Source organism: Suncus etruscus, chromosome 10 (genome assembly GCF_024139225.1).
Source record: "Suncus etruscus isolate mSunEtr1 chromosome 10, mSunEtr1.pri.cur, whole genome shotgun sequence".
NCBI lineage: Eukaryota > Metazoa > Chordata > Mammalia > Eulipotyphla > Soricidae > Suncus > Suncus etruscus.
The window spans coordinates 22,522,256-22,537,397 of record NC_064857.1 but is presented as its reverse complement, the minus strand read 5'-3'; the positions used below and the strand labels follow the sequence as shown (position 1 = coordinate 22,537,397).

General features: G+C 38.9%; 1 protein-coding gene across 1 annotated transcript in view; it reads left to right on the top strand.

Moving 5' to 3' along the window:
• Positions 1-15,142, top strand: part of LY96 (lymphocyte antigen 96) — a 27,360-nt gene extending 12,218 nt beyond the window's left edge. Inside the window, exons 3-5 of the mRNA XM_049781850.1 lie at positions 3,405-3,533; positions 7,149-7,201; positions 15,023-15,142. Coding sequence (XP_049637807.1) covers positions 3,405-3,533; positions 7,149-7,201; positions 15,023-15,121 — 281 coding nt within the window. The 3' untranslated portion in view covers positions 15,122-15,142. The remainder of the gene's footprint in view (positions 1-3,404; positions 3,534-7,148; positions 7,202-15,022) is intronic.

Below are 15,142 nucleotides of genomic sequence, written 5' to 3'. Positions count from 1 at the left end.
TCTTCACTCCCCTTGGCAAAAAAAAAAAAAAAAAAAAAAAAAAATGAAGTTAAAAAATTCTGGAAGAGCTTGGGAGAGATCCCCAAGGTCTGACTGTATGTCTGCATGTGGAGATCTAGTTTGATTCCTGGCATGGGACAGTCTTTTCCAACCAAATACTTCATGGAGCAAATCCAAAGTACATAATTGGCAATAACGCTGAACACTGCTGGATGTGACCCAACTCCCCCCACCGCCCCCCCCCCCCAAAAAAAAAAACACAGTGGCAGTGAAGATGCAAATAAATATAGTAAGATTTACCATGGTGGGAAAATGTAGAGTTGACCTGGTGAAAAATTAATTTTGGCTCAGTCAGGTGAAGTGATTGAGATACATTGAGTATTAAAGGTGGGGTATAGGACAGATACTCAGGAGAAAGCTAAGACTAAAAGATGATGCTGTGGTAATTTCTATCCTATTGGATATTTATTTATCTATTTATTTGGTTTTTGGGTCACACTCGGCAGCGCTCAGGGGTTACTTCTGGCTCTATGCTCAGAAATCGCTCTTGGCAGGCTTGGGGGACCATATGGGATGCCAGGATTTGAACCACCGTCCTCCTGCATGCAAGGCAAACACCTCAGCTCCATGCTATCCATGCTATCTCTCTGGGTATTTGAAACCAGGGGGCATAGCTGAGGAGAGTGTGCTAAGGCAGAGAAAAGAATGACATGGATTGAAAGCAAGGAGGTGAAGAGATTGACAGACAATCAGAAAGATGTTAGCACCAATGTAAAAGCAAGAAGCCGGCTTTGAAGAAGAAACTGGACGTTTTTATTAAATATAGTCAAGTCTTGGGGCCAGAGCGGTGGTGCAGTGGTAGGGCTTTTGCCTTGCACGTGCTAACCTAGGTTCGCAGTTCGATCCCCAGGTGTCCCATAAGAGCGATTTCTGAGTGCATAGCTAGGAGCAGCCCCTGAGCATCACCTGGTGTGATCCAAAAACCAATATATATATATATATATATCCAAGTTCAAGTAGTTTATTTGTCTTAATTTATTATTATTATTATTATTATTATTATTATTTTGGGGCCACACTCAACTGTTCTCTGGGCTTAATTCTGTTTCTTGCTCAGAGGTCACATCTGGAGGAGCTAGGGAAACCATATGTTTCTCTAAGGGTATTCAAACCTGAGTCAGCTACATGCAGGGAAAGCACCTTGCACATTGTATTATTTCTCCAGCGCTAGCCGAAAACAAATTAAAGATAGAAAAGTTTTCTTGGGGCTGGAGCGATAGTACAGTGGTAGGGCATTTGCCTTGCATGTGGCCAACCCAGAACGGACCCAAGTTCGATTCCTGGTAACCCATATGGTTCCTCGAGCCTGCCAAGAGCGATTTCTGAGCGCAGAGCCAGGAGTGACAGCCCGAGTGCTGCTGAATATGACCCCCACCATAAAAAGACTATGAAGTTAAAATTATTAAAAAAAAGAAAAACATTTTTTTGATTACAGTCACAATGAATCATAATTTCTTTGTTAGGAAAATATTTTCAGTGAGGTTGTTATAGAAATTGTTTTTGCTATGATTGTATATCTTTTTCACTTGTGCCAAATGAATAACTCAGGAGAGTTGAGCAAATAATATTATTTAGAATTTTTTCATATTGCTTGGCATAGAGAGATTAAGAGAAAAGAATAAATAGCTCATAAATTTTATTTTGCATAAGAGATTTAGTTTAATTCTCTAAGAAATATTTTATTAAACTAAAATTGGGGGCCGGGTAGGTGGCGCTAGAGGTAAGGTGTCTGCCTTACAAGCGCTAGCCAAGGAACGGACCGCGGTTCGATCCCCCGGCGTCCCATATGGTCCCCCCAAGCCAGGGGCGATTTCTGAGCACATAGCCAGGAGTAACCCCTGAGCGTCAAATGGGTGTGGCCCAAAAACCAAAAAAAAAAAAAACAAAAACAAAAAACTAAAATTGGACTGTATAAGTTAAGTAATGTCTCTTTTTTCCTGTTTCTAATCCTTTACATTTCTTAGCAAAACTGTGACTATAATCAGAACTTTTATCTCTTCATCCTACAGTTTTGGATCACATTTAGTTGTGGTGGGTCTACCTTGCACTCAACATTTCAGTTTTCTCTCTGTGGGGTACCATGTACCATGCAATGCTGTGGATAGACCCTGGGCCCATTATTTAAGTCCTATGCTCAAGTCCTTTGAGCATAAAAAAAAAAGCCCTACTTTTTTTTTTTTCCCGTGCCGAGGATAGAACTCAGGGTCTCACACATGCAAAGTAAGTTCTTTATTACCAAGCTGTGTCTTGGCCTGATAATTGATTCAAATTCCCAATAGGATGAATGGATCAACAAATTGTGGTATATAGACAAAGTAGAATACTGTGCAACTCTAAGAAAGAATGAAAACATGTACGTTTCAGGACATGAATGACAGTAGAGGATATGCTGAGTGAAGTCAGTCTGAAGGAAGTGTGTGTGTGTGAGTGTGTGTGTGTGTTGGAAAGGAGGGAAATTGAGGACCTTGGGGGAATATACTTGTAATGGGTATTATGTTGGAGTTACATATTATGAAGCCATCAACAGTATTGTAAATCACAGACCTCAGTCAGTTAAAAAAATGTTTAAGAAAAGAAATAAATTCGGGGGCCATACTGATAGCACAATGGGCAGGACATTTGCTTTGTATGTAGCCAATTTGGAACACACCAGGTTCAAACCCTGGCATTCAAAATGGTCCACTAAGCCTGACAAGAGTGATTTCTGATCACTGTCCAAAAACAAAAACAAACAAACAAAAGATATAAAAAAAAAGAAAGAAAAAAGGAAAAAGAAAAGAAGGAAAAGAAAAGAAATAAGTTCTATTCTTAAGCATAGCATATATTACTTGAACTCATACATTTAAGGCAGATGCTCTCTCACTGAGCCACATTTCCAATCCCCACATGTTTTTGTGTGTGTGTGTGTTTTTTTTTTTTTTTGTTTTTTTGTTTTTTTGTTTTTGGGCCACACCCGACGGTGCTCAGGGGTTACTCCTGGCTGTCTGCTCAGAAATAGCTCCTGGCAGGCACAGGAGACCATATGGGACACTGGGATTCGAACCAACCACCTTTGGTCCTGGATCGGCTGCTTGCAGGGCAAACACCGCTGTGCTATCTCTCCAGGCTCTCCAATTCCCACATGTAACTCTGTGCAACATTCTGTTTGATAAAGTTCTGCTAGTTCTCCACTAATAGAAAACTGAAAACAAGGGTAAATAATATCTATAGATATCTATATTATAGATAGTTGTGACCAATGATATCATGGAGGAAAAATAGAGGGCGTAAATGAACAATAATGCTAATTATTTTGAATTAAAATGTCTTATTTAAGGAGTTAATGGAATTTTTTTCTTTTCAAGGAGTAGACATAAAGCAATTATATTTCAATCTCTACTTATCTGTTAAATCCATGGAGCTTCCAAAGCGCAAAGAAGTTGTTTGCAGAGGATCTGATGATGACTATTCTTTTTGCCGAGCCCTGAAGGGAGGTAAGCATTAAATTTATATTACTGTCAATAGAGTATAATACTTCATGAAGTATACATCAGTTTTATTTACAATAATTTCAATGAAACTTATTCTGCTAAAAATACTAAGGCATGTTTATAATCAGTTCTTTTTTTATTTTGAGTTTTTACTTTTCAGTTAAAACAACATTTTACAGTTAATTTTTTTTATTAAGGGACCTTAATTTTATGTTTATTTGCTTTTGTTTTGGGGTCATATCTGGTGGTGCTCAGAAGTTACTACAGACTTTGCACTCAGAAATTTCTCCTGGCTAGCTAGGGGTGCCATATGGGATGTCAGTGATCAAAATTGGATTGATGGCAGGCATGTAACAACAATCCTGTCACCAGTGTTCACTTTCCTACACTAATTGTCCCTTCTTATTTCTTGCCTGTCTTCTTGACAGGTTCTTGGGATTTACTCCTGGCTCTGCAGTCAGGAATTACTCCTGGTAGGTTTAGGGTATTGAACCTGGGTCAACTGTTTTTCAAGGCTAACACCCTACCTGCTCTACTCTCTCTCTCTGGCCCTGATAAGTACATTTAAATTTTTCTATCTCTTTGGTCTATATATATATATATATATATATATATATATATATATATATATATATATATATAAATTGTGGTTTTCAGGTCACACCCGGCAGTGCTCAGGGGTTATTCCTGGCTCCAGGCTCAGAAATTGCTCCTGGCAGGCGCAGGGGACCATATGGGACTCCAGGATTCGAACCGATGACCTCCTGCATGAAAGGCAAACGCCTTACCTCCCTGATATCTCTCGTACCCCTGGTCTTATATATTTTAATTTGTAGGGGCCTCCCAAATGGTGTCAAAGGGGTCTAGGGCCCCTCCTTAGTCGACTGGGCCAGTGGTTTAATATAAAGTTCTGAGAATGAGGATTTGATCCCCAGCACCATTTATGCCCCCCCCCCCCCAATTCCATCAGAAATGATCCCTGAACACTGAGCTAGAAGTATCACTGGGTATGGCCCCAAACAAACAAAAACCAGAAGAGTTATACATTGAGACCTATTCATTTGTTATATATAAATTTTCTATACCAGTTCTGTAGGCAATAACTGAACAGTTTTGCATTTGACTATTTACATTATTTAAAACTTTTTGGGGATGTTCCGGGAAGATAATACAGATGTAAGGAACTTGCCTTGCATATGGCTCTCTCCTGTTCAAATTCTTGGCATCACATACAATCCCCTGAATGCTACTGTTTTGGGGGTCACTTCTGAGCACAAAGCCAGGAATAGTTCCTGAGCAATCTGGGTCTGACTTCATCTCCCTTTCCTCCACATCAGCCTCACTTTTTTTTTTTTGGGGGGGGGACCACACACATTTGATGCTCAGGGGTTACTCCTGGATAAGTGCTCAGAAATCGCCCCTGGCTTGGGGGGACCATTTGGGACGCTGGGGAATCGAACCACAGTCGCGATCTTTCTTTGGCTAGCACTTGCAAGGCAGACACCTTACCTCTAGCGCCACCTCGCCGGCCCCAGCCTCACTTATTATTGTTACTGTTTTTAGATCTTAATTTTGTCAACTATTTTAACATAAAATTAACTCAGAAGTTTCTTTTTTTTTCAATTAAGAACAGTTTATTTGGGACTGGAGAGATAGTCTGGAGGTAAGGTGTTTGCCTTGCATGCAGAAGGACAATGGTTCAAATCCCGCATCCCATATGGTCTCCTGAGCCTGCCAGGAGCAATTTCTGAGCGTAGAGCCAGGAGTAACCCCTGAGCACTGCGGGGTGTGACCCAAAAGCCAAAAACCAAAAAACAAACAAACAAACAAACAAACAAACAAACAAAAAAACAACAACCAAAAAAACCCACAACCCCCCCAAAACTATTTTATTTTATTTTTCATTCTGTTTTCTTTCTTTTCTTTTTGCCTCCCTTCACCCCCACAGTTTATTGTTTTAATTTAAAATATGTTTACATGGAAAGCCTCATCCTTTCATGTTTATGTATTTTTCTTTTCTTTCTTTTTTCTCTGGGGCCACACCTGGTGGCGCTCAGGAGTTACTCCTGGCTCAGCTCAGAAATTGCTCCTGGCAGGCTCAGGGGAGCATATGGAATGCTGGGAATAGAACCTGGGTCTGTCCCCTGTTGACTGCGTTTAAGGCAAACGCCCTACCGCTGTGCTATTGCTCCAGCCCCTCCTGTTTATATTTTGTAGTAGAATCTTACATAGCAATCACAAGATTAGAACTGCAAGTGTTGAGCTTAATGAAAGTTCAATAAACAACAACAAAGGGGCCTGAGCGGTGGCACAGCGATAGGGCGTTTGGCTTGCACGCAGCTGACCTAGGATGGACCTGGGTTTGATCCTCTGGCGTCCCATCTGAGCCAGGAGCGATTTCTGAGCACATAGCCAGGAGTAACCCCTGAGCAACACCAGTTGTGGCCTAAAAACCAAATAACAACAACAACAAAAGGACACAATTGGAACTTAAAAATTAAATCTTGGCCTTAAATCTACATGTAAAACACATTTTATGTATTGGTTTCACAGGAAAATAAAAAGACCTATTTGTTTTCTTCTATTTAGGCTTTTCTTTCAAATAATAATAAATACATTAGCCAAGTTGATAATGAAAGTTAAGCATTAAACATCATAAGAAATACTAATAGTCTATGGAGAAGTTTCTTTCTAGGTTGTTTGACAAGAGTTACTGAGGTGTGATTTATTCCCCTGTGCTTCTGATTCTATACTATATTATATAGCCTTAGCCAGATCAGCCCCAAGGATGGGCATTTAGAGAATAACCTATGTTTCTCAATGGGGGCACTGGAATGAGCGTTGACTTCCAGGCTGCCTTTTAAGTCTCACCTCCACCTTTAAGAATGTACTCTGTTGGATCCAGAGTGATAGCACAGAGGTAGGGTGTTTGCCTTGCACTCGACTGACCCAGGACGGACCTGGGTTCGATCGACCAGGACATCCCATATGGTCCCCCAAGTCAGGAACAATTTCTGAGCTCAGAGCCAGGAGTAACCCCTGAGTGTTACCAGGTGTGGCTCAAAAACCAATAAGTAAATATATAAAATAAAATAAAATAAAAAGAAATAGAAAAAGCCTGTCTCAAATACAAACAGGGTGGGGAAGGAGGTAGAAGGGGGCATTGGTGGTGGGAATGTTGCCCTGGTGAATGGGGGGTGTTCTTTTTATGACTGAAATTCAACTATAATCATGTTTCTAATCAAGGTATTTAAATAAAGATATTATAAAGAAAAGAATATACTGTATCATATCTTGCCAATAGCTCTGAAAGTGAAGTTAAATACAGTTAAAATGCACATATGTAACCTATGGTGAAGCATTTTAGTACTAGTGTATCATTTTTTATTTCTGATTTAGATGACCACACCCTACGGAATAAGATATAGGCTAGCACAGAGAAAGGATCGAGTGGTGTGGCACAGAAAATTCCGAGAATTCTAGTTAGGATTTATTAATTGCTCTAAAATTTTACTTGGGGGCTCCATCTATCTGATAGTAAAAGTCTAAAAGGTATAGTCTGCACCACGTCCCAAAATATCTAATTATGACCAGTAATTTTCTGTATTTTGTTTGCAGAGACTGTGAATACAACCGTATCGTTTTCCTATAAGGGAGTTGCATTTCCAAAGGTATTGTTTAAGTCATTTGTACTTTCTAATCTTAAAAAAAACCTTGAAACTGGCGTTTCAGCAGCAGGCAGGGCGTTTGCCTTGCACATGGCCAATCCAGGTTAGATCCTTGGCATCCCATATGGTCCCCCGAGCCTGCCAGGAGAGATTTCTGAGTGCAGAGCCAGGAGTAACCCCTGAGTACTGCTGGTGTGACCCAGAAACCAAAAAAAGAAATTTGGGGGCCCAGGACAATAGCACAGCAGCAAAGTCTTTGCCCTGTATGTGGCAGACCCGGGACAGAACCGGGTTTAATTTCCAGCATCCCTTATGGTCCCCTGAGCCTGCCAGGAGGAATTTCTGAGCACAGAGCCAGGACTAATCCCTCAGCACCACCAGGTGTGGCCCCAAAGTCTCCCCCTCTCAAAATAAAAATTTGAAAAAAGCAATGAGCAAATTTAAAAAATTAAAAATAAAGATGCCCAAGTCTTAAATAAAAACCTTTGATCTAGATTTGGGTATTTTGCTATTTAGTAGACTATGGAAATATAAAAACATATAAGTAACATAATATGGAACTATTTCTAAAAATAAGCTATTTTAAAATGATGATTGTTATTATTATTTTGGTCTTTGAGCCACATCTGGTGGCGCTCAGGGGTTGCTCCTGGCTCTGTGTTCAGAAATTACTCTTAACAGGGTCAGGGGACCTTGTGAAATGCCCAGGATTGTACCTACGTGGGCTGTCTGTAATGTAGATGGCATACTAGCTAGACAATTGCTCCAGCCCCCAAAGCTATTTTTTAAATAAAAGAAAGCTATTTGAACTTCAATTTCTGTCCCCTCTCCCAGAATTCCATAGTGAAAAGCACTGAAAATGTTTATTATTAAAATGTTGAATATTCTTTGGGGGTGCAGTATTGTATTATATACTCTGTAACTCAGTAATTGACTCCATATAATACTAGTTATTTGCATCAGATTCCTAGGAATAAAATTATACTCTTCATTTATTTTTTTTTTTTTTGGTTTCGGGCCACACCCGGTGTTGCTCAGGGGTTACTCCTGGCTGTCTGTTCAGATAGCTCCTGGCAGGCACGGGGGACCATATGGGACACCGGGATTTGAACCAACCACCTTTGGTCCTGGATCAGCTGCTTGCAAGGCAAACGCCTCTGTGCTATCTCTCTGGGCCCATAATCTTCATTTTTAGTGATTTTTTTTAATAGTAGCTCAGCTAGTTTTTAGAAATCACATCTAATGTTTGAAAATTTCATGTTAGTTAAAATTTTTGTTGAACTCTATCAAATCTTATTTTTAAAATAATATTGTATTCATTTTAATGCAACTCTAATTTAAATAACTTTCTTTTTTTTTTTTTTTGGAGTTTTTGGGCCACACCCAATAACACTCAGTGGTTACTCCTGGCTATGTGCTCAGAAATCGCTCTTGGCTTGGGGGACCATATGGGCCTCCGGGGGATCGAACCATGGTCTGTCCTGGGTCAGCCGCATGCAAGGCAAATGCCCTACCATAGCACCCTCGCTCCAGCCCCTGAAATAACATTTTTAATTTGATTTTCAGAGCATTAGTATTTAGCTGATTTTTTCAGTGTAATAGTTATCTAATCTCTAAGTTTGCTTGATATTTATTCAACAGATTTTTTTTTTTGCTAGAATCTACATGTAAGATCATGTCACTGGTGAACAGAGATCACATATTTTTCTAATATGGACTAATATGGATACAATTATTTTCTTTTTTTAATAAAAGAATTTCTTTAAGCACCATGGTTACAAACATGTTGGTAGTTGGGTTTCAGTCATAAAATGTATGCCCCCCCCTTCACCAGTGAGTGCTACTTTCCTGCCACCAATGTCCCCATTTTCCTCCTCCCCCAATTTCTGCCTATCTTTGAGACAGACATTTTATTTCTTTCATTCACTATTATTGTTATGGTAGTTCTTAGTACAGCTGTTTCTCTGACTGCACTCACCACTCTTTGTCATTTGTCCTTCTGGTGCTCATCACTATTGTCTCTGGGTCTTATTACCAGATTGTCTTTATTTTTCTTTAACTCCACAGATGAGTTAGACTATATTGTGTTTCTCTCTCTCCCTCTGACTTATATCACTCAGCATAATAGTTTCCATGTCTATTCATGTGTCGGCACATTTTTATGACTTCATTTCTCCTAATAGCTGTGTAGTATTCCATTGTGTATATGTACCATAGTTTCTTTAGCCATTCTTCTGTTTTCAGGCACCTGGGTTGTTTCCAGATTCTGGCTATTATAAATAGAGCTGCAAGAAATATAGGTACGCAGAGGCCACTTATGTATTGTGTTTTTGTATTTTAGGGTAGATCCCTAGGAGTGGTATTGCTGGATCATATGGGAGCTCAATTTTCAGGTTTCTTTTCTTTTTCTTTTTTAGGAATATTCATAGTGTTCTCTATAAAGTCAGGACTAGCGGCATTCTCACAAGCAGTGAATAAAAGTTCCTTTTCCCCCCACATATAGGCCAGCACCAATTGTTCTTGTTCTTTGTGACGTGTGCCAGTCTCTATTGTGGAGATGATAGCTCATTATTGTTTTGATTTGTACTCCCTGATGATTAGTGCTGTGGAGCAGTTTTTCATGTGCCTTTTGGCCATATGTATTTCTTCTTTAAGAAAATGTCTGTTCATTTTTTCTCTGCATTTTTGGATGGGGTTAGATATTTTGTAATTGTTAAGTTCTGCCAGTACCTTGTATCTTAGAAAGTAACCCCTTATCAGATGGGTATTGGGTGAATAGTTTCTCCCATTCCATGGGTAGCCTGTGTATCCTAGTCACTGTATTTTTTTGAAGTGCAGAAACTTCTCAGTTTAATGAAGTCCCATTTGTTTATCTTTGCTTTCACTTGCTTAGATAGTGGTGTTTTCTCTTTGAAGATGTCCTAAGTGTCAATGTCATGGAGTGTTTTGCCTGTGGTTTCTTCTATGGTTTTCTTCTTATGGTTTTGGGTCTAATATCAAAGTTTTTAATCTATTTTTATTAGAACTCTGTGCATGGTGTCAGATGGAGGTCTGAGTTTGCCTTTTCTTTTTTGTTTTTTTGGGTCACACCCAGCAGCGCTCAGGGGTTACTCCTGGCTCCATGCTCAGAAATCGCCCCTGGCAGGCTCAGGGGACCATATGGGATGCCGGGATTCGAACCACCGTACTTCTGCATGAAAGGCAAATGCCTTACCTCCATGCTATCTCTCCGGCCCCCTGAGTTTGCTTTTTTGACAACTGGCTGACTAATCCCAACCCACTCGTTGAAGAGGCTTTCCTTGCTCTATTTTGTGTTTCTTGCCCCTTTATCAAAGGTTAATTGATTGTATGTCTGGGGACATTTTCTGAATACTCAAGTCTATTCCATTGATCTGAGGGTCTGTCTTTATTCCAGTACTATGCTGTTTTAATGACTATTGCTTTATAGTACAGTGTAAAGTTGGGAAAGTTATGCCTTCCATATTTTTTCCCCTAAGGGTTGCTTTAGCTATTTATTGTTTCAAATGAATTTCAGGAGTTTTTGACCCACTTCTTTGAAGAATGTCATGAATATCATTAGGGGTATTGCATTCAATCTATACAATGCTTTGAGGAAGTATTGGCAATTTAATGATGTTAATCCTCCCAATTTATGAGCAGGGTATGTGTTTCCATTTCCTTGTATCCTATTTTATTTCGTGAAGCAGTATTTTATAGTTTTCTTTATTCTTTTTTTTTTCTTCTCTTTATTTTATAGTTTTCTTTGTATAGGCCCTTAACCTCTTTAGTTAAGTTGACTCCAATGTACTTCAGTTTCTGTGGTCTTATCGTGAATGGGATTTTTAAAAATTTCTTTTCTTTCATTATTTGTGTATAAGAAGGACATTAATTTTTCATGTAATTTTGTAGCCTGCCACTTTGTTATATAAACCTATTGTTTCTAGCTTTTTGGTAAAGTCTTTAGGGTTTTCTAAATATAGTATAATTTCTAAATATAGTATAATGTCATCTGCAAACAGAGAAGACTTCTTCCTTTCCCATCTGGATGCCCTTGATATCTTTTTCTTGCATAATTGCTATGGCAAAGACCTCCAGTACTATGTTAAATAGGAGTAGTGAGAGGGGGGTAGCCTTGCCTTTTGCTAGATTTTAGAATAAAGGTTTACAGTTTCTCTCCATTGAGTATAATATTTGTCATGACCTTGTGATAAATGAGCTTGACTATATTGAGAAAAGTTTCTTTCATTTCTATCTAGTTGAGACTTTTTATCATGAATGGATGTTGGACCTTATCAAATGTCTTCTCTGAATTTATTGATATGATCCTATGGTTTTTCTTTTTTTTTTTTTTATTAATATGGTGTATTATGTTGATTGACTTGTGTATGGTAAACTATCCTTGCATCTCTGGAATGAAACCTACTTGGTTATGATGTATGACCTTGATGAGGCGTTGGAGCCTATTTGCAAGGACTTTGTTGAGGATCTATGCTTCTGTGTTCATCAGGGTTATTGGTCTGCAGTTTGTCTTTTTTGCGGCATTTCTGCCTGATGTTTCTATCAGGATGATGTTAGAGCTTCATGAGAACTATTTGGGAGTGTTTCTGTTTCTTCAATTTCTTGGAAGAGCCTGAAAAGAATTAGTAGTATGCCCTATTATAAGGTTGAAAAAATTCATTAGTGAATCCATGTGGGCCTGGGCTTTTGTTTTTGGGAAGACTTTTTTTTTTTTATCACCATTTTAATTTCTTCAATGGCAATAGATCTGTTCAGAGAAGTGAGATCATCTTGGTTCAACCTTGGGAGGTTAGACAAGTCCAAGAATGTATCAGTTTTTCCAGGTTCTCTTGTTTTGTGCATAGAATTTCTCAAAGTGGTCTCTCTGATTACCCTTTGAATTTCTGTAGTATTTGTAGTGATCTCCCCTTTTTATTTCTATTTTGATTTATTAAGTTTTTTTCTCTCTCTTTATTTGTGAGTTTTGCTAGTGGCTTATCAATCCTGTTTATTTTTTCAAAGAATCAGCCCTTTCTTTCACTGATCTTCTGGACTTTTTTTTTTTTTTTGGGGGGGGTTTCAATTCATTAGACACTGCTCTAAGCTTTATTGTTTCCTTCTATCTGCCTATTTTTGGTTCGTTTTATTGTTCACTTTCTAGTTTTAGAAGATGAGACATTAAGTTATTTATTATTTCTTCCTTCCTGATGATTACCTGCAAAGCTATATAATTTTTCCTCCTAGTACGGCTTTTTCTGTGCCCCATAAATTCTGATATTTTGTGTATTTGTTCTCATTTGTTTCCAAAAATCTTTTAATTTCCTCTCTGATTTAATCTTTGACCAACTGGTTGTTCAGTAGTGAGCTGTTTAATTTTCAGGTGTTAAAGCTTTTCTTCTGTGTCTGTTTGTAAGTCACTCTAATTTCAGAACATTATGGTCTGAGAAGGCAGTTTGTACAAATTCAGTCTTCTTGATTTTATAAAGATATGTTTTATGGGCCAATATTTATTCTTACCCAAGTGTATTGGAGAAGGTTGTGTATCCAGTTTTCTGGCTGGTTGACCTATCAAGGGATGACAGGGTGGTGTTAAGGTCTCTCATTAGTATTGTGTTGCTATCAATGTCTTCTTTCATATTTGTCAACAATTGTTTTAAATACTTTCCTGATCCCTCTTGGGTGCATATATGTTTAGGAGTATGATTTATTTCTGTCGCACATATCCCTTCATTATTAAGAAATGTTCATCTTTGTGAACTCCATCATAAGCTCCATTCCTTGAGCTATACAGAGACCAAGATCTCTAGATACAGAGGTCTGATTTTACCATCCAAGACAAAGCAGAAGTCTTCCATACACCACAAAAGCACTGAGGGGAGAGTAAATGTTGGTCTGTCTTGTCTTAAAGTAGACCTTTCAGTTCATCTTTTAAGACTGGTTTTGAGTCTGTGAATTTTCTGAGCTATTGTTTATCCATGAAGCTCTGTATCCTTCCTTTAAACCTGAGTGTGAATCTGGCTGGGTGAAGTACTCTTGGTGAAGCATTCATTTCAAATCCAAAAATTCAAAAATGTAAAGCATTCAAAATTTAAAAGTTTTGTTTTGTCAGTATATCTCTCTATAGCCTTTAGGCCATCAGGGTTTCTTGTGACAGATATACTGTAATTTTTTTTTTTTTGTTTTGTTTTTGGGCCATACCCGGTGGTGCTCAGGGGTTACTCCTGGCTCTGTGTTCAGAAATTGCTCCTGGCATGCATGGGGGGACCATATGAGATGCCAGGATTTGAACCAACATCAGTCCTGGGTCAGCCACTTGCAAGGCAAACAAAAGCCCTACTGCTGTGCTATCTCTCTGGCTCCAGATATACTGTAAATCTTAAGGATCCTCCTTTGAATGTAATTTTCCTTTTTTATTTTGCTGCCTTCAGTATTCTATTCCTATATGTTGGGCTCCTCATTGTGACTAGGATGTGTCTTGGGCAGCTTTTCTTTGGATGTCTTTTAACTGGTACTCTTTTAGCTGATACTCTTCTGGCATGCAGGATTTGGTTGCATGCACTCTTTATCTCTGGAAGTTTTTCTGCAATAATGACCTTGACTGTTAATTCTTCCTCGGGATTTTCTTCTTGGGTCTCTGGACTTACAGCGATTCTTATATCATTTCTATTGAGTTAAACAAAGACTTCTGGGGCCGGGTGGTGGTGCTGGAGGTAAGGTGCCTGCCTTGCCTGCGCTAGCCTAGGACGGACCGCGGTTCGATCCCCCGGCGTCCCATATGGTCCCCCAAGCCAGGAGCGACTTCTGAGCGCATAGCCAGGAGTAACCCCTGAGCGTCACAGGGTGTGGCCCAAAAACCAAAAAAAAAAAACAAAAAAAAACAAAGACTTCTATTTTTGTTTGTTCACATTCTTTGAGGATTTTTTTCCCCCATTGTCTGATTGTTTGCTTTAAGGCTATTTTCCAATTTCTTCTGTTGTATGGAGTTGTTATACATCTCATCTTCCAGCTCATTGATTCTCTCCTCAGCCACTGTTCCACTGTTGGAGAGGCTTTCAAATGAGGTTTTCATTTCACTTACCAAATTTTTTAGTTCTGTCATTTCAGTTTGGAGTTTTCTCTTTTCTCTTTTCAGATTCTTTTGATTCTTTTTACTGGGGTGGGGGTACACCGGGTGATGCTCAGGGCTCTGCACTCAGAAATTGCTCCTGGCTTGGGGGGAACATATGGGATACCGGGGCTCGAACCCAATTCCATCCTGGTTCAGCCGAGGAGTGCAAGGTAAAATCTGTGCAATCGCTCTGTCCCCTCTTGATTCTTATTTGTGGTTCATTCAGTTTATTCCATGCTTTCTTTGAGTTCTATGAGGATCCTCTATCTTTCTTCTCTAACGTCCTTATCTAAGAGGCTAAATAGGTGTTTCCACTTTTTGAATCATCAAAGCTGCCATCTTTATTCTGTAAGCATGGTGGAGACCTGTGTTGTTTCCCCATTGTTATGCCTGTAGTGTGTTATTTTCTATGTGTTGTGTTATGTGTTGTTTCTATGTGTTCATTGACTAGGAGAAGTATGCTACCACAGTGGGTGTTGCTTCTCTGGTTCTATTCTTCAGCTGAACTCTATTATCTCTTAATTGGGAAATAAATTAGTTTTGTGCTCTCTGACTTCAAAGGTCTAGAGGGAGGTTCATCTTATTAGCAAACTGAGAGCAAGATAATGAGTTAAATTTAAATGACTTTTTCCCTGGAAGATTGATCTCTTATGAATGTTTTACTGCACGAAGCAGCTAATAATTTTTCCTTATGTATTTTTTTTTATTTCTCCTTTTAGGGACATTACGGATGTGTGGCAGAAGCCATCACAGGGGAAGATGAACAAATGCTTTTCTGTTTGAATATTACCATCCTACATCACCATAACTACAGTTAGAATAAATAATTCTTCTCTTAT